This window comes from Spermophilus citellus (genome assembly GCF_964194105.1).
Source record: "Spermophilus citellus genome assembly, chromosome: 15".
NCBI classification, from domain to species: domain Eukaryota; kingdom Metazoa; phylum Chordata; class Mammalia; order Rodentia; family Sciuridae; genus Spermophilus; species Spermophilus citellus.
Genome location: NC_138195.1, coordinates 69506937 through 69529178, shown reverse-complemented (window position 1 = coordinate 69529178; position 22242 = coordinate 69506937). Strand labels below are relative to the sequence as shown.

General features: G+C 34.9%; 1 protein-coding gene across 6 annotated transcripts in view; it reads left to right on the top strand.

Annotated features, from left to right (window-relative positions):
• The window catches only part of ERLIN1 (ER lipid raft associated 1), a 90428-nt gene that overhangs the window by 19240 nt on the left and 48946 nt on the right, over window positions 1-22242 (top strand). For 3 of the 6 annotated variants that reach the window (XM_081267573.1, XM_081267574.1, XM_081267575.1), the window contains exons 9-12: window positions 1436-1527; window positions 9351-9440; window positions 10532-10611; window positions 12893-15174. In XM_081267573.1, coding sequence (XP_081123699.1) covers window positions 1436-1527; window positions 9351-9440; window positions 10532-10611; window positions 12893-13114 — 484 coding nt within the window. In that variant the 3' untranslated portion in view covers window positions 13115-15174. The other 3 variants (XM_081267577.1, XM_081267576.1, XM_081267578.1) reach the window with 3 other exon arrangements.

Here is a 22242-nt window from a genome sequence, read left to right as displayed (position 1 = left end):
ATAATGCTACTTTTGAGTTCTTTTTATTTCTAAGTCTGTATCCTTTGTCATATAGAATTTTATTTTCCTTCTTTTTTGTTGTTAAAAATAAATACTTTTAAGGTTACCAGGCTGGATAGATCATAGGTTTGAACCACATGTAGGAGAAAAAAAAAAAAAGTTTACTGAAGGCTCCAAATATGATTATTTGGAGCTTTAAATTAAATTTAAAGCCTAAATTATTAGGCTTTAAATATGATTATTTCTTGTGATTGAAAGATAAATGTATTTTCTTTTTATTTTATTTATTTATATATCTACTTATTTCTTTTGTGTGTGTGTGTGTGTGTGAGAAACCCAGGGTTTCTCTTATGCTAAACTACACTCTACCCCTTAACTGTGTCCTCAGATCCAAATATTGTATACTTTTTGTCTTCAAATAACTCAATTTTGAGCTGGGGTTGTGGCTCAGAGGTTGTGGCGCTCGCCTAGCATGCATAAGACACTGGGTTTGATCCTCAGCACCACATAAAATAAAATAAAGATATTTTTAAAAAATAACTCAATTTTCAGAACATCGTGTCTTTATCAGTGTTGGCATGAGGAGAAGGGGAACCTTGAGGGAACATGTCTTGGTGTAAATGCTTTACAGATAATCCTGGGTCTTTCTTAATTTTTTAAACAATGGAAATTCCAGAATTAAAAACTGCGTTGGGATTATATAGTCTAACCTCTTACCTAATAGTAATCTTTTTGTAATACCATTTCTATCATGTGGTCCTACAGAGGCTACTTGTACATGCTTAGCAATAGGCTAGCATTTCCATTATTTGAAACTCGAATTCTTAGAAAAGTTTTCCTTACCTTGAGCCACAGTTTACTGCCTAATAACTGCCACCTGGCTATACCTTTTACCTATCAAATAGCACACTGTACCCGGGTGCCCACCTGAGGAGGACAGAGGCTCAAATCTAGTACCATCTGCTTGCTATTTGTGTCTGAGGAACCACATTTGCCCAGAGACTGGTGCCTTTTTCTGATTGATTATGATGCTGTGTGGGCTAGCAGAAGGCCTAACAGAAGGAAAGCTTTTATGTACTTCCTTTCAGATCACAGCCCTGTACATGGCACAGTTAGAAGGAAAAAAATAGGCTGAGTTCTAATATTCTAATTTTTGTTTTTCTTATCTCTGGGTGACTTTGGGCAAATCATTCCATCTTTCAACCTCACATTCATTTTAAGTAAATACCCGAACATACCCTAATGGACCCAAATATCCTTACTGAAAAATGCTCTCAAACTCATGGTCAAAATTACTATGACCACATCATAAGAGAATCATTTCCAGGGCTAGGGATAAAGATCAGTGTGAGAGTGCTTTCCTAGCATGCACAAGTCCCTGAGTTTAATTCCCAGCACTGCAAAATAAAAATTTTTATAATGTTTTGCTTTGAAGGGAGGCTGAGAAGACTAAACTTCTTATAGCTGCACAGAAACAAAAGGTTGTGGAGAAAGAAGCTGAGACGGAGAGGAAAAAGGCCATTATAGGTACTTTGACTTATTTCTGAAATGAATGTCTCTAAGAATCTGTGCTATGAGTTGTCTTGTTCTTTGTTGGTCTCAAGTTGGATATTGAGAGAACTCAAATAAGATGGTATCATCTGTAGTGGAGAATTCTGGAAACTTTATTATGCATTCAGATGTCCTGAAGCCTTTGAAAGAAGGTGAAGCTGGTACTTAATGAAGTGTCTTGGCTCTCCATCATGTTGTTGACTGCTGCTGTTGTCTTTCTCAAGTGTAGTGAGAAGGGCTAGAGTTTATGGGCAGCTTTAATCTCTGGAGTAGAATTTTCATTTATTCAATTTAAGAATAAGGAAGTTTTTTGGCCAAATCTCAAGTTAGAGTATGTGTCCTTGCTGTTATCATGCGCCAAGTTTTATTTGTATAGATAACTGCCATCTGTGAAAGTACAATAGGATTACTTACAGCTCATTTTGAATTATATTGTAGGATACTGTATATTAGATTGCCTTTTTCGTCTACAGTTGATGCTGAGTTTAAAGACTTCTTTTTTTTAAGTATATATATATATGAATGTACAAAGAATACATAGGAAGTCTTAAAATTTTACCATATTTTAGCTAGGTGTAGTGATGCACACCTGTAATCTCAGTGACTTGGGAGGCTGAGGCAGGAATATTATAAGTTTGAGTCAGCCTGGGTAACTTAGTGAAACCCTGTCTCATAAAATAAAAAGGACTGGGGGTATAGTTTAATCTCCAGTACTATCTTTAAAAAAGAAAAAAAAAGGATTTTGCCACATTTCCTTGAGATATTTTCTTTAAAGGGGAAAAAAACCACACAAAAACTATATGTCTTTGAAGCCTACTTTGTCCCCTTCCCTAGTCTTATTTTTTGAACCTTCTTCTTAAAGCAGCTTCTGTTCTGAAGTAGATGTATACGTTCTTTTTATCCATATTTTTAAACTTTTATTTCTAGTATGTAACAATTAACAGCTTATTTACCTCTTTGAAGCTACAAAAACAGTATTATATTCCCTTTTATTTTTCACTGGCCTTTTTCTGACCATTGAAATTTATTCATATTGATACATGTTCATTTGGTTCATTTTTAACTGATGGGTAATTTCATTCTGAGTGAACCTCAGATTTTTTTCTGATGAATTACTGATAAAGAATTTGCATAGTTTATGGTTTATCCTTATTACAGACCCTACTGCAATAATGTCCTTTTTATGTCTTCTTTTACTTGTGTGCAAGAATTTGCCTAGAGCAGGGCTATTCAGCATGTGGGGTGGGACAGTGTCCTATCACCAGCTATTATTTTCTGAGCCACAATAAGATAAGCCTAAATATTCAGATCAGAGTGAGTTTAGAAGTTCTTATAGCATTTTAACACAGTAATTTTTTGTTTTCTCTTTACTGGGGATTGAACCAAAGGCAGTTAACCACTGAGCCACATTCCCAGCCCATTTTTTTATTTTTTGAGACAGAGCATCACTAAGTTGGTGAGTTTGGCTTTGAACTTGTGGTCCTCCTGCCTCAGCTTCCTGAGCCACTAGGATTACAGGTGTGTGCTATTGTGCCCAGTATGATCTCTCATACATTGAATTAATAGTAAAAGATGGAGTTTATGTTTTTATGTTTAGTTTTTAAATTTTTTTAGTAGTTCATTTTTATTATAGTTTATAATTATAATTATATTATAATTTATATTGGTTCTTCAAACACACACACAAAGGCATTTTCCCACAGATAGTCTGAGAAGCACTGTACTAGAAAAACATATCTCGAAGTAGAATTGTTTCATCATAGGTTGTACATATTTTCAAAATTTACACACTGCCAAATTGCTCTCTGAAGTGATTCTTTTATTTTATCCTCTCTTCAATAATGCTGAATTCCAAGTTCTATCCTTCCATACTTGTTCCTCATTCTGCAAATCCACCTCAACTCTTAGAGCTATCAGACTTTTAAACATTTACGTCAATTTAATGGTAGTCTTGGTGTACCACATAAGTTCAATTTTAATCTCCCTGATTATTAGTAAAGTTGAATATCATTTATTGGTCATTCAGGTTTCCTTTTTCTTTTCCCATATGAATTGCCTTTTAGTGTCCTTACCCCGTTATTTTATTATTTTTTTGAACAGGTTTTTAAGGGTTCTTTATATCTTTTTAGTACTAATTCTTTTCTAAATTTATGCATCAAAATATCTTCTCTTAATTTGTTGCTTGACTTTGAACTCTGATATCTTTGACATACATATATATTTTAGCTTTCACATAATCAAATTGATCACTCTTTTCCATTATGGTTTGTGGCATTCCTATCTTTCCCTACCGCAAAGTAATTTCTATTCTAAAAGTTTTAAAATTTCTGCTTTTCGAATTTAGCCATGGAATTTATTTTAGTGTTTAATGTGACATAGAAATTCGAGTCTTTTTCCAAGTGACAGGCCAATCATTCATTATTTATTCTACTTATTTCTAATGCATATATATCATATAACAAGATACTATATGTAATTTGTTGTGTTGCTAAGATCTCTGTTTTGTTCCTGTTTTTTGATTTTGGTTTTTTTGGTCTATCTTTTATTTCTAGTATGTAACAATAAACAGCTTATTTACCTCTTTGAAGCTATAAAAACAGTATTATACTCCATTTTATTTTACACTGGCCTTTTTCCCAGTATTACCTTGTTTTAGCTACTGTAGCTTTTATGTTAAGTCTTACTATCGGGGAGAGTGAGTCAGTCTCTCTTTAGCTATTCCTCTGAACTGTTAACTATTTCTAAAATTGTTCTGGACTATTCAGGGCCCTTTATTCATCCATATAAATTTAAGAATCAGCTCCAGTTCTATAAAATACTGTGTTGGGATTTTTTATTGGCAATGCATTGAATGCATGCATCAGTTTGGAGAGAATTACAGTATTTATGATCTTGAGTGTTATTATATTTCTCCATTTACGATAAATATGTTTCAAAAATTATCACAATTTTCTTAAAATTCTCACACATTTGTTAGATTTATTCCTATATGTCTTTTGGGTGTTTTTTCTGTCATAAGTATGCTCTTTTTTAAAGACAGGTTTTCTGATTGCTGCTTTTGTATAGATTTGCTGTTGATTTATTATTTAGTATTCATGCTGAAAATGCTATTACTCCTAGTAGTCTCTTGAATTTCCCATGGAGCAATCATATTATCTTTGAATAAGGACAGTCTTGGGTTTTTTGTTTATTAGCTGCATACCTTTCATTTCTTATAGTTTTTTAAGCTGTGACTTCCTATACAGTCTAGAAAAGAAAGATAGCAACAGGCACTCTTGTCCCTAACTTTGAATAGTCCTAGTCCCATTTGTTATATTTAATATTAATCGGTTAATGAAGTTTCCTTCTGTTCTTTCCTTGCCAAGAGCTTTTATTGTGAATGACTGTTAAAACTAAAAACTTCTTTTTACTTAGATAAATATATGATTGTTCATTTTAAAGTTGTTAATGTGGTGAATTATATTCATAGATTTTCTACTACTGAATTTTCTTTGTGTTCCTGGGTTGAACCCACTTGATCATGACGTAGTAGGTTCACTGTAATAAATTTCTCCATTGAGTTTGCTGATAAATTCCTTTAGAATTAGTACCTTTTTTTTTAAATGAATGAGATCCATTTATAATTTTTCTTTCTTCCATCAGGTTTTGTCTGTTTTTATTTGGGGATTTGGGTTTGTTTTTGTATAATGATTCTCCTAGCTTTAAAATGAATTGAACACATCTTCATTTTCTGTATTTTGGAGCATTTTGTGTAAGATAAGTATTATCTATCTCTTTATAGGTCTGGTGGAACTTACCATTTTGGTCTGGTGGGATTTGTGGTTTGGGTTTTGCTTGTTTGTTTTTGTGGTAACACTTAACCTACTGATTTAATTTCTATATTGAGTTTAGGTCTGTTATTTGTTTCTTTTTAAGTCAATTTTAGCAATTGTTTTGTTTTGGAAAATTGTCCATTTATCAGATATTTCAAATTTGGAGGCATAAAACTATTTATAGAATTCTTTCATAGCACCTACCAATCTGTATGCCCCTTTTTCATTCCTAATAGTATTTATTTGTGCCTTCTCTTTTCCTGAATCAATTTTGACAGATCTGTCTTATTTTATTTGTTTTTTCCGAGAACTAGCTTTAGGTTTTGATTTTGTTGATTCTTGCTTTCTTTCTTTCGGATGTTACTTATATTTGCTTTTATTAATTTCTTCTTTCTACTTTCTTTGAATTTACTCATTGGTTTCTTTTCTAACTCCTGGAAGAGTTAAATACTTTTAACTCATTAACTTTCAGTTTTTTCAAATGGATTCTCAGTTTTATTCTAAGTTCTGCTTTAATTATTTCTCAGAAGTTTTGAAATGTATTTTGTTTACTGGTGTTCAGTTTTACTTTTTTTAACAATATTCTCATAATAATGTCTTTGACTTATGAATCATTAAATGTTCTGGTTCAGTGGGTTTTGAGGGTCTACCTTTTTTATTGTGGTTTTCCAATGTGAATGTATTGTAGTCAGAAAATAAGTGCTATATGGATTCTTAAGTTTTTTTTGAAATTGTTTTGTGGCCTACCTATATACATTGTCCTTTTCTGTAAATGTTCTGTGTGCTTTAAAAGATTGAATATATATTCTCTATTTGTTGGATGCAGGTTTCTCTATATATTCATTAATTCAGGCTTATGAATTGTGTAGTTCATCTGTATTCTTCTAATTTTTGTCTTCTTGAGTTATCAATTATTGAGACAGGTGTGTTAGAATTTCCCACTGTGACCATGTATTTGTTGACTTGTATTTTTTTTTATTTATTTGTATATTTTGGGCCTGTATCATTAAGAGCACTCAGGCTCAGGATTGTTACATTTCCCTGGAGAATTCCTCCTGTTTTATGGTAATATTCTTTATCCCTAAACGTGTTTTTTGACTCAAGATCTATTTTGCCCGATGATAATATAGCTGTGACAGATTTCTCTGCTTTTTTTCTTGGTGTATCTTCCCATCCTTTTACTTTCAACTTTTCTATGTCGTTATGTTTTAGGTGTGTCTCTTGTAAACAGCATATAGCTGGATTTTGTTATCTTATCCAATGTGAGAATCTATCTTTTAACTGGTGAGTTTTAGTATTTTTATATTTATTGTGGTTACTGCTGTATTTGGATTTGTTTGTATCATTAAATTATGTGCTACTTACCATACATTTATTTTCCTCTGCTGCTTTTTCCCTTCATTTCTGATTGGTATTAAATTGATTGAGTTGTCTTTATTCTTTTCTTCCTTTTACTTGACTGGAAGTTTTACATTCTGTTTCTGGAATGTACAAACTAGACATCACTGGTGAAATGTTAATACGTATACTTGACAAAGTCTAAAAGTTAATCGTTCTCTACATTCTGTTCTTGAACAGTTCTTTGGAATACTTTAACTCCTGTCTCTAACCTACATTTTATTGTTGCCTTGTATTTTAATTGCATGTTGTTTTTATTCTCCCATTGATTATCATCATCATTATCATTGATTCTTATAGTAAACATTTACCTTGTTTACAAATGTTGAATAATTTTGTCCTATACTGCTTCTGGCAGTTTGTTCTTTTTTCTGTTAGGTTGTTTTGTTTTGTTTTGTTTTACTTTTTCCTTTCAGAGAAGGATAAGTAAAAGAAAACTTCAGTCTTCAGACTTCCTCAGTCTAAAAATGCTTTTATTTCATTCTTGAATGGTAGTTTAGCCTATAATTCTGCACCAAACTAAATTCATTTTTTCTTTACCACTTTGAGAATATTATTTTATTTTATTTTTGTTTAGCCTCTATCTGTTTACAAGAATGCTATCAGTCTAATTGTTTGTTTTGAGTACTTAATCTTTCTTCTCTTTTTGTTTTTAAGACCCCTCTGTATTTGGGTATTCTCCAATTTCATTATGATGTGTCTATGCAGAAGAAAGTTCTTGCTAGTGAGCTGGTGGGTGGAGTTCTTTAATCTCCCTTTCACTGGAGTCACAGCCTCCAGAGATCTTGGTTTTATTCAGGAGTCAGTTCTAACAATGCAAGGAATGCTGTAACCCAGTGTCTCTCCCTTTCTTGCATTAGAACCACCCTCAGGGCTGCCACTGTACAGGCTCTTAGCTCTCCCTTTATTCATGTAACTTTAGGATCATTCATTATTTGTTATGAACTCAGCCCTGCATTAAAAAACAAATGTGTTAGATTTTAATAATACTTTAAGGTGCTGCTGAGAGATTTTGTTGTTGTTGTTTATTAGCCTACTCCACCACTTTTCTAGAACTAGCAGTCTGGCCATGTTCTTCATTGTTTTATTCCCACATGACAATATTGAGGGATTACTACAATAGTTTCTCTGTGTTGAGGCAACATTCTCTGGGTTCTAGCTTTAGCTTCTACATCGCTCACCTTTTACTCAAATTTTATTTTGAGTTTCTTCTTACAATTAAATTTCTAGCCCAGTAGTTTGTTTTTAGGATAGTATAATATAGATTGAATTTAGTCTGATGGGAAAATAGGGAATTAAGCCTTAGAGTTGATAAAGGATACTGTTCTCTGGAAAGAAGTACTTGGAAATTTTCTCACCGTTATGTGCTTCCCCCAGGGGCCAGAGATGAGATGTGTTAAAATACAATCATAACTTGTTATCTGTGGGAATTGGTTCCAGGACATCTACCCATACCTCATACCAATATCTGCAGATGCTTATGTCCCTTATATCAATTTTTTTATATAATTTATGCTTATTTTCTCATATACTTTAAATCATCACTAGATTACTTATAATAACTACTACAATACAAGGCTTTATAAATAGTTGTTATATCGTATATGGAATAATGACAAGAAAAATTGTACATGTTTAGTATAAACATAGTTATTTTATTTCCAAGTATTTTCAGTCAAGAGTTGATTTAATCTGCAGATTTTAAAAATGCAGATACAGTATTTGTTATTTAAGCTGAAAAGAATTAAGAATTTTTTTTTTTTTTTTTAAGAATTTCACTCTTTGAATTTAAAGTAAATTAGAGTCTCTTTTCCCTGGTCCTGGGTCCTTTGGTTTGACCAGACGTCTACTGAGGGTGTTTAGTTTCTCCCATGTGTACTTGCCTGCTGTAGCTAACATGTTCACTTCAAATGTTCATTTTCACCTTCTCAGATAAATTATCCAGCTTTTTGTTTCATCTTCTACAGCAGTCAGGATATTGCTCCTTTAATATTCTTTTCCTCATGTCATTTTCCTGATGGCAACTTAGCAATAGATCCTGAGATGTTAAAACTAAACTTCTTAGCCTGTCACTCAAGACTGAGGCCTTGTAGACCTCTTTCTCATCTTTATTTTTGTTGTTTTCTCTCGTCAACTGGCTATGTATCCCCTTTCCATCCTGACTTGTTCATCTGTACCTTTTTGTTTCCTTTTTGTTTCCTGTCTTGTCCATTCTTCCCTAGAAGATTTCTATGTTGTCATGCATTTATGTTGCTGTTTTTGTTCTGTAGTATTTTTATTAAGTGTCCTTTTTTCCCCATTAGCTTGTGAACCATTGCTAAGTAGTATTATGAAGGACTGAAACTATTGACCTTTTGTACTCCCTCTTCCCACAAAACTTGCACTGTCAAAATAAAACAGTGAAGTAGGAAATAAATTCCCTCTTTTACATTTGAATTCCTTTGTTTACAATCTAAATCTATTAAATTTAAGGAAACAATTAGCTATAAAGCCTCATGTAAATAAATGTTAGACTGTGCATTGCTGATTCTAAGTACCAAAGGAACTAGAGAAACATTTTTGAGTATGTCTTCTGTTGTATAATTATAGAAGCAGAGAAGATTGCGCAAGTGGCAAAAATTCGGTTTCAGCAGAAGGTGATGGAGAAAGAAACTGAAAAGCGCATTTCTGAAATTGAAGGTACATTGGGGACAGTGTAAGGATCTGTCTTCCTTTAGGGATCAGCTCTTGATTGTCTTGGGTAGGCAAAACATAGAACATTATGGCCTGGAGGGAATAGCTGGCCTGATATTCTAGATACAAGAAATTTTTGACTGTCATTACATATCTAGCAGTTGCCTTGGCTTGTGACTCTAGTAGGTCTACATTTCATTTCCTTCTTTAAATTGGGGCCTACTGTTTTATTCTCGGAGTACAATAATTACTCATAATCAATTGTTTTTTTCTTTGTTTTTTGGTACCAGGGATTAAGTTTATGGGCACTCTACCACTTAGCCACATCCCCAACGCTTATTTTTGCATTTTATTTAGAGACAGGGTCTCACCGAGTTACTTAGCACCTTGTGGTTGCTGAGGCTGGCTTTGAACCTCCGGATCCTTTTGTCTTCACCTCCTGAGCTGCTGGGATTATAGGCTTGCACCACCATGCCCGGCACTCATAATCAATTGTAAAGAATATACAAGACAATAAACCCTATCACCATCAGTTTCTTTTTCACCTGTCAGCAACAGTGATAACAACAAATTAGCCAGGGGATAAAGAAGCCTCAGTTTTCATGAAAAATCTCAAACTCATTGATATCACATAGTGGCATATTAATGTTGTTAGCTCACAGTCTTGCGGACACTTTGAGTTATATACAGCTGCTTTCTATCTTTCTGTGCTAACTAACTCTGGGTCAAAATTGGAGGAAATTGAGACTATGCAGTAAATAGAATAGAGCTTACTCTTATATCTGTAATTAGTTACTTTACTTGAAACCAATGGGGTAGGAGGCTTTGGGTAGTGGGAGGTGGAATGGGAAAGTAAAGGAAAGAGGGAACCACTTCAGGTAAAAAAAAATTAATGGGCTCAGATTTTTATTCAGTTTCCTTGATAAGGAGCTGTCTGTTTAGGGGCTGGGATTTTAAAAGTGCTAATGTTATAAATTGTTAAAGTGAGGTAAGCATTGAAATATTAAGCAGTGTAAAAGGGACTGTTACTCTACTGAGGGAACAGATTGACAGTATTTTTTTGTTTTTACACATCTCGACTATGTTTTACTTGATAGATGCTGCATTCCTGGCCCGAGAGAAGGCGAAAGCAGATGCTGAGTATTATGCTGCACACAAATACGCCACCTCAAACAAGGTGACTGGCTTTCTGTGCCACATTTTTGATAGTTTGGGCTTTGCCTTTCCAAAATATCTAATATGATAGAGCTGAATTTATCCAACATCAAGGAAGGATAGTGACCAGTCAGTCCCTCAGCATTAGCCAATCACTTAGCAAGACATATGGTACATCACATTATTGGGTAGGAAATTTTGAATGGTTCCTTATAAAAGTCAGTTCATTTGTATTGTAATGTAGAGACTCAATAATTAGTAAAGTTGAAGAGCTTGAAAGAGGGACAGGTAAAGACTGAAGTTCATTTAGAATTGCTTTCCAGATAAAGTTACCTGCCAGGTAGAAGCCATGCATTTTAAGAACGTTCTGTAATGCAAAAATTAATAAATAAATATTACCAAAAAAATAATAATTTTTTTAAAAAAAGAAAAGAAACTAAAAATAGATCTTCTTTTAAGTTATTATCATCATCAACATCAGTTCTAAAAAACATCAGTAATAAAATGTTTCTTCTTTAAAAAAAAAAGTTCTTGGCATGTCAGAAACATTCTTGGCATTTAGGATGAGATACTTTTTTTATGTTGAAGACTGTGTCATGCATTGTGTAGGATATTTTGCATCTCTGGCCCTTGCCTACTAAATATCTGTAGCGCTGACCAATTATTTTAACAACCATAAACACACACACACACACACACACACACACACACACACATTTTGAAATGTCAACAATTGAGTACTCCTTGCATTTTGGATTTAAAAACTTTTAGTCATGAGAAATTTCATGTGTGATAACACTGAGAAAGAAAGTAGACTGGGTGATGTATGAGTGAACAATTTTTGTAGAAGGTTTGGGTTAACTAGAGAGTACAGGCTAAGTGAGTAGAAATTATTTCATTAGAAGGCAGCTACAACCCCTATAGGATTCTGAGAAGGGAAGGATAAGTCCAAGATTTGTAAGGTGATTAACTGAGTTGGTACTGGTAAAAGGTTGAGATAAGTTGCTAAGGTGTATGATGCAATTTGACGGATTAGAATTGAGATTTAAGATATAGACAGAGCTTAAACTTTCAATTTAGAAAAAAATGATATATGATAGATTTACAGAATGTGAATTGTCAGTACTTGGGAAACCAGTATAAATTTAGAAATAAACCTAACATTGAGGATACAGCTCTATAGAAACAGAATGTAATTTGTTCCAAATGAAGGCAAGAAGGAAAATTTTACTTTATAAAACTAGCAGACCACATCTGTAGTAGGAGAAGCTGGACAGGCACAAGTATTAAGATCTTGCTACTAAGATCAACTTTATTCTCAAAGGGACAAACGTTTTATGCCATTATGAAAAATGTTACTCAGATACCAACCTATATTATAAAGGCTTTAAGAAGTAATTTAGTTGGACATTTTGACCAGACCTGATTGCAGTGTTTTGACAGCAGATGTGAATCAACTGGAGAGTATAAAGATCCAGGGAGTGAAAGATGTAAGAATGCAGAGAACAGATGTTATGGAACTGTGAAGGACAAGAAGGGCTTTTGCCTGGAAGACAGATTGGGACCCAAGACGAGGAGAGGATTGCTAAGAAAGGTCCTAAAGGGCTTTGGGAGTGTATATTCTGGGAATGGTGGAAATGAGTTTTAATCAAACCCAGAATGGTTTTTGGTTAGATATATCTTGGCACCATGATTTAAACAAAACACTGACAGGGAAGGAGATCTGATAGTCAACAAACATCTGTCTATCATAAGCTGCTTCTGGGTAAAGGCAAGATGCTAGATAGTAACTTCTTGAGATTTTCCATTTCTAGAATTTGGTCAAGAAAAACAGAATCACAAACAGCTGATTATAAGACGATGAGCCCAGGCCCTTCATTGGAAACTCCAGCATCCTCATCCATTGACCTGTATGTCTCTCTCAAGAGAATCAGTAGAAATTTAAGGTCAATTACAGTATGATTTCAGCAAGATGAGAAGTGTATATAAAAGTACTTAACAGGCCCTAAGTCACTATAGAAATATTAATTATTATCACTAGTTATCATTATTTGTTCCTCAACACCCTCTTTCTTCTATTAAAAAGTGAACAGCTTCTCCTGTATTAAGACAGCTCATTTGAAGGAATTTTAAGTCAAGAGCTTTAACTGCTAATATGATAGCACACTCCAGAGTATCATTGGCAACCCTTCCGAGTTGAGTCATATACTCAAGCAAGCAATAGGAAAAATGGATATAGAAAAAAAGAGATAACTATTACACCAGAGTATCCTGATTCCTTTGCTCTTGTTTGTCCTACACAGCACAAGTTGACCCCGGAATATTTGGAGCTCAAAAAGTACCAGGCCATTGCATCTAACAGTAAGATCTACTTTGGCAGCAACATCCCTAGCATGTTTGTGGACTCCTCTTGTGCTTTGAAATATTCAGATGTTAGGACTGGAAGTGAAAGCTCCCTCCCCTCTGAGGAGGCTATTGAACCCTCGGGAGAGAGTCCCATCCAAAACAAGGAGAACACAGGTTGATGCAAGAGATGGAAATGTTCTCCCATATCAAGATGTATCCCAAGGGGCTAAGTGGGAACAGTGGTTATATGGACTCTTTGGATTTACAGAGAAGTTGTGCTCTGTCTGTTCTGGCTCTCTTGTGAATTATCCTGGTTTGTCAGCTGATTGCAGGATAGAGCCAGCTGTCTGGCACTCAAATGGTCTTCTCAGCCACAGTTTATCAAGTCTCCTGTATGTATTCCTTTCTAAACTGGTACTCATGAATGAGGAAAGTCTGATGCTAAGATACTGCCTTCACTGGAATGTTAAACACTAAATATATAACAAGCTGTGTTTTTTTAAGCTGAGATCTATTGAATAATGTTTACATTGGTCCCCGGGGCCATGTGTGCTCAGCCATTCAAGAGGTAGGAGGCCAGAGAGAAGACCTCTAAGACATGGTAAGTTAAAGAAGATTGATTGCACATGGGATCCAGACTCTCTTTGGAGTCCAGTCCCAGTGTTCATCTGGGTGATTAACATTCAGGCCACTGAGGTTCCCCAGGAAATGATCTTCCACTTGAGCAACTATTTACTTGATATGATTTGCACCTTTGTTTTCCTACATTCAGGTTGGTGGCTTCCAGGGACATGCGCTTTGCCATCCAACCAGAGATTCCTAATCACTTGTTTATTGCATTAGTAGGTTCAGAGATAAGGAGAGTTTGGTTTAAAGTTTTGAGGGAAATGAAACCTTTGCTCTGAACCAAAGCTCTGGGGCCCTGCATTCCCTCCGTTGGCTGAGGACTGTGAGCATCACTGCCCCAGGCTATGATGACTAAGGTGCCTGGTTTTTAACCACAGACAATTCCTTATATGTCACCTCTCAGCTCTGGCTGGCCAAGAGTGAGACAGGGCTTTAACTGCACATAGAAGCAGTGTGCAATTTCTAGCCATTCATTGCACAGTATTATATCATAATTGCAGGAAGTTTTTATTTTTAAAACTGGATTTGGGGTACGTTCATTTTGCCCCAGCACTTCTGTCTAAAGGCCAATACATAGAGCTGCTGTGGTTACTAGCACATTGATTCTCCTTAATATTATTCACAGAGTATAGAACAGAGTATCCTATAGAAAGTATCCTTGGTCATCTTGGTCTCCTTCCTTCCTGGCCCTGGGATATTGAAATCAAAGTTGTTTCTCCAACTTTCACCTTCCCTAGAAGATCAGGATTCCACTGACTTCTTGGGCAACCAGTGAATTTAATTTTCCATGAGATGACAGAGTTAACCTGTGGCTATAGGAGATCTACTTCATCTGGACCTCTTTTTTTTTTTTTTTTTTTAACTTCAGATTAACTTTCTTGAAACATTGTGCTCCATAGTTAGACCTAAGTTTGTGCAGCTTGTTGACACTTTTTTTGTACACTATGTTGAAGCCAGACAGAAAAGTCATGGGACCACTTCCAGAAACCTCTCAGCTGTCAGTCTTACAGCAGCTGATGGGTTGTGCCAAACGCTTTATTTGGGAAAGTAAAGCCCAAATTTGGATGGGTCTTATCCCTGGGCCTTATACTCTAGAGGCATTTGTAATATGGAGAAATCATTCTTTCATTTTTTGCTCATTTAATTCTATAAATTGTCTTTATGAGTGAATTTTTCTTTATCCCTACTTAAAAGAACTTTTGAATTATAAAAATAAATTCTTGTCATGTTGTTGCTGCAGATAAATAATGATTGTTGTGGGAAATCTGGATCCTTTACTTTTGTGCTTTCATTCCTAGAGATGTTTCCTATTCCCATAAGTGAAAAGCTATTGCCCCAAAGTGATGGCTGTGGGTTTTCTTACCAGCCAAAAGCCCTGATGGCAGGGTTGAGGAAAGAGGAAGTGCCATTGTGAAGTTTTTAAAGAGAGCACTTCCATTTAAACACCTTGGAGTGAGCTTTCCTATGCCACTCAGTGAGCTCTAAGTCTAGCCATCCTTCAGGGATGTTCCTTTTGGCAAATAAATATACACTGTAATCTTGAAGTCTAAATTTATATGTGAAATGCTACCTTTTTTAAAATAAGAAACTAAATAAAATTATTTTAGTATCAGTGATCGTGTGTGTGTGTTTTATTATCCATCTATTTTCATTCTTAACATGTTCCTAAGACTGTCTTACCCACTTCAAATAATTAGCTTTTTTTTTATTACCAATATCAAAAACAGTTTTATTTTTTGTTTGACAGGTAGTCAATAGCACAATACCCATTTCAACTAATAAGCTTTTTATTATTTGTGGACTTAACTATAGAGGCTTATACTTTTTTTTCAGAATATTGCCTAGTTTTAGGCATACAAATCTTAGCAACAGGATTTCCACTATTTTCTGACTCCTAGAATTTAACAAGGGATATTATTCTGGTTGTGAGACAGTGCCAGCAGCAGAGTAAAGAGAGAGGATGGAGTATCATGCCCCTTGAACCTTCTCTTGAGAACCAAATACTTTTACACCAATGAGGAGAGAAGGAAGTTGTTCTGTGGTGGAGGAAGAACAATTTACATCAATTGTAGCTGGCAGTTATGACAGACGAATCTCACTGATTCACATGTTATTGGTTCAAGAGCCAGAATTGGACCTGGATATTCTCCTGGGAATATTCCCTCCTAGAGACAATTTCAACAGTGCTTCTGGACCAGCAGGAAGTAGTAATTGGGACCTTGGGGGAAAGTAGCCCTTAACCAAGGTTTCTCTGGGATCCACCCCTATAATACCCCCTATTGGCTGCTGTATACCAGGGAGCTTTAACTCACTCAAAACTCATTATCTTATAGGCTTGGAAAGGTATTAAGATAAAGTGATTTCTGCCCCTTGATGTGGGGAAGGAATTTTGTGAATTAGAGGTTGTAGCTTCTAGTTAGTTGCTTTAAGATTGAGTCCCAAATTTGCACATGCAAGGATCTCTCTGATCTGGCCCCAGCTCACCTTGGCAGCCATTCTTCCTTAAAGTCTGTGAGTATACTTCCCCCTTGAGCCTCCCACCCACCACATGTAATGTCCCATCCACCTTCCCTTTGCTCACTCCTAATGAGCCTTCATCACTTTTTCAAGAGTTTGCCCTGAACCTTGCGATCAAGTTAGCATCCTGTACTTACTCTCCCTCTGCAAACACTTGGCGTCTCATTACCTACCTAATGTTTGTGATCATAAACCTAAGCTCTATGAGATCAGGGGCTGTAACTGCTGTTACCTGGGAGTTTTATCTGTTGCTAAAGCCTGAAATGGTGCTTGGCCCATGTGACCTGGTCAATTTAGTTGAATGAAAGAACCAAAGGATTAATGTGAAGTGCAGGTAAATACAGGCAAATGAATAGTAGAAAAAAGGACTTAGAAATTAGGTAAATTTATGTCAGGACTTCTAACCCTGTTTATTTATCTTTGCAAGATGGTGCTTCAGGAGGTTCACAGTATCTTGAAACTAGCATAATGATTTGCACATGGTAATTGCAGGGATATGTTAGTTAACCTAGGGTAATGCCCTATAGGTATCAATATGTTTCTGTTTTGAGTAGCCCCGAAGTTCCCATAGTGGCGAGTGAGCATAGCATCAAAGTGCTCAACAAAACACATTGGTTTATGTCATTAGTAGCTATGAAGTAAGCTAGCTGGCTTATAAACATCAACCATAACTTTCAGCAATATTCCAACAGCCTGGGCCAGCTTCTCAGATTTCTCCTAACTTCTTTATATAAGCACTTAAAACTAATTTACTATTAATTCATTGCTCAGTCCTAATGTCACTGTTACACAGACCATAACTCATAATGATGTTGTGTTTCCTTTACCATATACTATGGATTGAATTTGCCCCACAAAAAGCATGTGTTGGAAATTTAATCCCCAATGTAACAGTTGGGGATTACTAATGAGAGGTAGTTATTAGTCCATGATTGGATTAACACCGTTACGGTGGCAGGAAATAACGTGGCTGAATTGTGTCCATGCCAAGGTTTTATAGATGGAAAGCAGGCTAGAATATCTGGTGAAAGAAATCAAACCCAAGACCTCATGTACTACCATGAAGCTATACCTAGTGGAAGAAAATTCAAATCTTGAAGTAGATTTATGACTTCTTTTAACTACATACATATAGTAAAGTGTATGAGGAAAAAGGTGATTTGAAGATATAATTTTAAAAGAAAACAGAACTTAGAAATTTGAAGGATCCTCAACCTGGCCCCATAACAAATGAGAAAGGAAAGAAACTAAGGGTATAGGAAGCCATTTGCTAAAAATATTAGTATGAATAGAAGGAAGCCAGATGCTGGCCCTTAAATCTTGGATTTTCCCGTCTCAAGAACTGTGAGCTAATAATTTCTGTTCATTATAGATTATGTAGTCTCAGATATTCTGTTATTATAGAAAAAAAAACTAAGAGATCATAGTTCTTTGGAATTAGTACCAATCTTTCCATTTTTATCTTGTATGCAATTCCTTATAAACCCAGCATAATTTATTTCTACTGTCTCCTCTTGGAGTTGTACCTGGTTTTATTGCCTATTTCATTGGGAAATAGGACAATTTGGCTTTTGTTTCTTGGCCAGGAATCACTTGATCCTGAAAGTCTTGTGAGAAGACATGTCAAGGAATGGCATTAAGCACACACACCACAATGTTGGACAGAAGAAGAAAATTTCTCATCAGAAATTTCTTATGTACAAGGAATCCTCCAAAAGATTAGCAGCCAGTTTCTTAGCAGAAACTATGAAGCTCAGAAAACAATGGGTGACAATTTATATTTAAAGTGGCCCTCAGGGCAGTTACTAAGATCTCATGGATTCAGAGTAATTTGGAATATAGAGTAGAAATGCAAGGTTATTTTTTATTGGTAGCAAATCTGTCTGGCTCAGATAGTAGTGAACCAATGAGAATAAGACTATGAAATCCTTGGGCTGCAGTCACAGCAGGCAAGAACAATGGTGGACACCAGATGCCCCTGTCAGGCCTTTGGCCTTGCAGGCATTTTCTTTTTTTGAATCCTCACAACCTTATAGGGCTGTGGTTTTTTTTTTTTTTTTTTTTTTTTTAGGTCATCTATCACTTTACTCTGAAGCTTGAGTGTACCTCTTATCAAAGGGCTAATTAAAGATCAGGGAACAGCAACAATAAAAAGACAACCCACTATTAAAATGAACAAGTGATCTCAATAGGTGTTTCTCCAGGAAAATATACAAAAGACCAATAAGGACATGAAAGATGTTCAACATAATTGGTCATTAAAGAAATGCAATGAGATGTTACTTCACAACTACTAGGATGGCTATAATAAAACACAATAAGAAATGTTAGCAAATATGGGAAGAGGAAATTAGAAACTTCATATATTAGTAGTAGAGATGTAAAATGATGCAATGACTTTGAAATTTATTTTTACAAATTTCTCAAATGTTAAACTGAGTTAACATATGACCTAACAATTCCATTTCTGGATGTCAACCAAAAGAATTGAAGCGTATCCACACAAAGACTTATATATTGAAGTTCCATAGTAGCATAATATATAGTAGCTCAAAATTAGGAAACAACCCAAATGTCCATAAACAATGAATGAATAAATAAAAAGTAGTTATTTATATAATGAAATATTATTCTATAAAAAGGAATGAATCATGAGGATTGCTAATTCGAGGCCAGCCTCATCAACTTAATAAGGCCCTAAGCAATTTAGCAAGACCCTGTCTCAAAATAAAAAATTAAAAAACAAAAAAAGACTGGGGATGTGGCTCAGTGGTTAAGCTACCCTAGGTTCAATCCCCAGTATCAGGAAGAAAAAAAATGGAGGTGGGGGGAGATGAAATACTGATGTATGCTACAACATGTATGAACCTTGAGTAAAATAAGACACAAAAGGCTTCATATTATAAGACTATTTATATGAAATGTTCAGAATTGGCAAATCTATATATTAAAAAGTACATTGATGGTTGCCAGAGGCAGGAAAGAGGAAAAATAAGTGGCTACAAATGAGTATAGGGGTTGGTTTTTTTTTTTTTTTTTTTTTTTAGGTGGGGGAGTAATGAAAAGATTCTAAATTTTAATTTTGGTGGTACTCAGCTCTGAATATACTAAAGACTATCAGACTATATAAAATGATGAATTGTATGTGAATTATATCTCAAGCTGTTAATTAAAAAAAGAAACAGGTAATAGGGTGAAAATCTCAGTTCCAGAGCCTTTGAGGAACAAGAAACAATTCAATGTAGGTACAATAGTATTAGTGGGTATGGGAGCGCCAGAAAAAGAGAATAGGTGTCAGGAGAGGGAAAAGGTAAGGTTGGTCATGGTGGACCTTCTAAATGTTGTCACACTTCAGTGATTTTTTTTTTCCAAAGATTGGAAAGAAACATTTCAGTGAAAACCTTCCCAGATTTTAAAACAGCACTGATTTAGTTAAGTAGTTTTAAAATCCCCCTTTCCCAGCGTGTTTACCAGTCTACTCTATTTATCCATCTACCTTCAACATCTAAGTCAATATTAAAGCTCTAACTTTTCACAGTATTTCAAAGTCAATAACTTAGTAACCCTCAATGAAATGCCTGTGAGTGTATACTTGCAGAAACTCAACAAAAAACAGTGGATGCTGGTTCTGCATGAAGTATTGGAAGGTATACAAAAATAGATACAGTCCCTAAGATACTTTTGTTCTTCCCCGTGCCCAAGCCATCATTAGCAGAGGCCCCATCCCACCTTACTGGTTCTTCAGCCCTAAAAAGAACTGAGAAGAAAAAGTACATGCAGTGGAGATGTTTAGAAAATCAAGGGATAAAGGGAAAAATGGGAAATCTTTGATCTCAAGCTTCAACAAAGTAAACAAACCTCAAGCCTATCCTAGTTTTTTTTTCCCCAAGTCCAAAACTCAGACCAGCCTTTGCTCAGCAGGGCACACCCCCTTCTCAAGCTTTGCTTTTAAAAAGTAACCTCAGCGGTTGCTAACATCCAGAAGCTGAAATGGAGCTGCTGGGAATCACTACTCTTGTTCTTGGAATTTCTGTCACTTGTCTGATTTTTCTTTTTGTGTTGATGAAAAGTCCCACAGGGAAGGCTTCCCCCACCCTGTCTGACTCCACTTCCCTGCATTTCCCTCCAAGGTAAGAGGCTTTGACTCTGATAAGGGGGTCATTTCCAGGCTGTGCATCTCAGACCACTGGGGAGTTAGCTGTCTTAGTTCTATACACCACATAGGTACATTGCAGTATTTATTTCTGTATTACCAAAAGTACAGATAATCCTCTCCCTTTCAGGACTGACTCACTTTAGAGCAAGTAGTGAGAGGTGTTAGCTAGACTTGAGATATTGATTGAATTGTAGTGAATGAGAAAATTCTGAGATCAGAACATATTTTAATTTAAAGGCTTTCAATCCCCTCAGCATATACACCAAAAATCAAGTGCATCAAATATAAAATTGTAATAAATGTACTTTTATATTATTTTTACTAATTATCTATGGGAGGCTTTGTGATCCATCTTTTAAATAATGATATCCCCACACTGCCCTCCCCAACACCCTGTTCTAATGCAGCCCAGTTCTGCTACCCTGACTATAGTTACACCTTTGGAAATATTCTTTAGGGAGAAGATTTCCTCCATGAGTTTATTGTATAAAAAATATTCTTCAGGATAAAGAAATACTATAGTAGAGTTCTCCAATTGTCTTAGCAATAGATAATTTACTAATAAACATTTAAGGAGTCCATGCTTTATAACAAGATGTATTTTAGACTATAATCTGTTCCTTTCAACTATTTGTCTATTATTTGTTAATACCACACTCTTTTCTTTCGTGTTATTGTTATTTTCTTTTTACTGCAGACTTCTGAGGTAGGAAGATAAGGCTACTCATCTTGTGGCAGTTCCAACAATGATCCATCCACAAGAGCTGATCTCGGTCTCCAGCCCTTCTAAGGAGAAAAGGATGCCCTCTTCCATCCCCATAGTAAAAAGGACTCATACTTTCTTGTACCTTCATAGTAAGTTGAAGTTGGATAGTATCAGTCCTCCAACTTTTTCTTTTTATTCATACTTTCATTGATACATTATATTTTATACATAATGATGGGATTTGTTGTTTCATACACAAAATATAATGATATAATTTGGCCAATATCATTCCCCAGCTCTTTCCTAACCCTCAAATTTGTTTTTTGCCTTCAACATTGTATTAACTATTTTACCTGTCCATATAAACTTTAAGATTGGCTTGTCAATAGTTACAAAATAATTTTCTGGGATTTTAATTTTTATTAGGATTGCATTGAATCTATAAATAAGTTGAGAGGAACTGACACCTTGACAATATTGAGTCTTCCTATCTCATGGACATGGAGTATTTCTCAGTTTATTTATTTTTCTTTTATTTATTTCATCGAAGTTTTGTAGTTTTCCTTTATACCTAAATATAACATTTTTGGTGATGCTAATATAAATGGTATCGCTTTTAATTTCAAGTATACTTGTTCATTGTTGGTACACAAGAAAGTGTTTGAGTTTTGTATATAAACCTTGTATCCTGTAAACTCTATGTAATCACTTATTTCTAGAGATATTTTGTTGATTTTTTTCAGATTATATATATATATAATTTATTATTTATTTATTTATATATATATATAATATATATATATATATATATATATATATTATATATATATAAAAGCATCTCTGAAAACAAAATGGTTTTATTTCTTCCTTTCCAATACATATTTTTTTTTCCTTTTCTTGTCTTATTACATTGGCCAGGACCTCCAGTATGACATTGAAAATGAGTGGTAAAAGGTCTCATCCTTGTCTTTCTGATCTTAGTGGGAAAACTTCTATTTTCTCACCATTGAGTAAAGTTTAACTGGGGTATGATGTTGCACGCCTGTAATTCGAGTAACTCAGGAGGCTAAGGCAGGAGGATCACAAGTTTGAGGTCAGCTGCAGCAATTCAGTGAGATCTTGTCTCAAAATAAAATAAAAAGGGCTTTAGATGTAGCTGAATGGTAAAGTGCCCTGGGTCCAGTCCACAGAGGAAAAAAATAAAAGTGATGTTAATTCTAGGTTTTTTTGTAGATGATGTTGAGGAAGTTCTTTATTTCTATTTTGTTTTTATTATGAGTGAATATTGGTTTTTCTAAAGT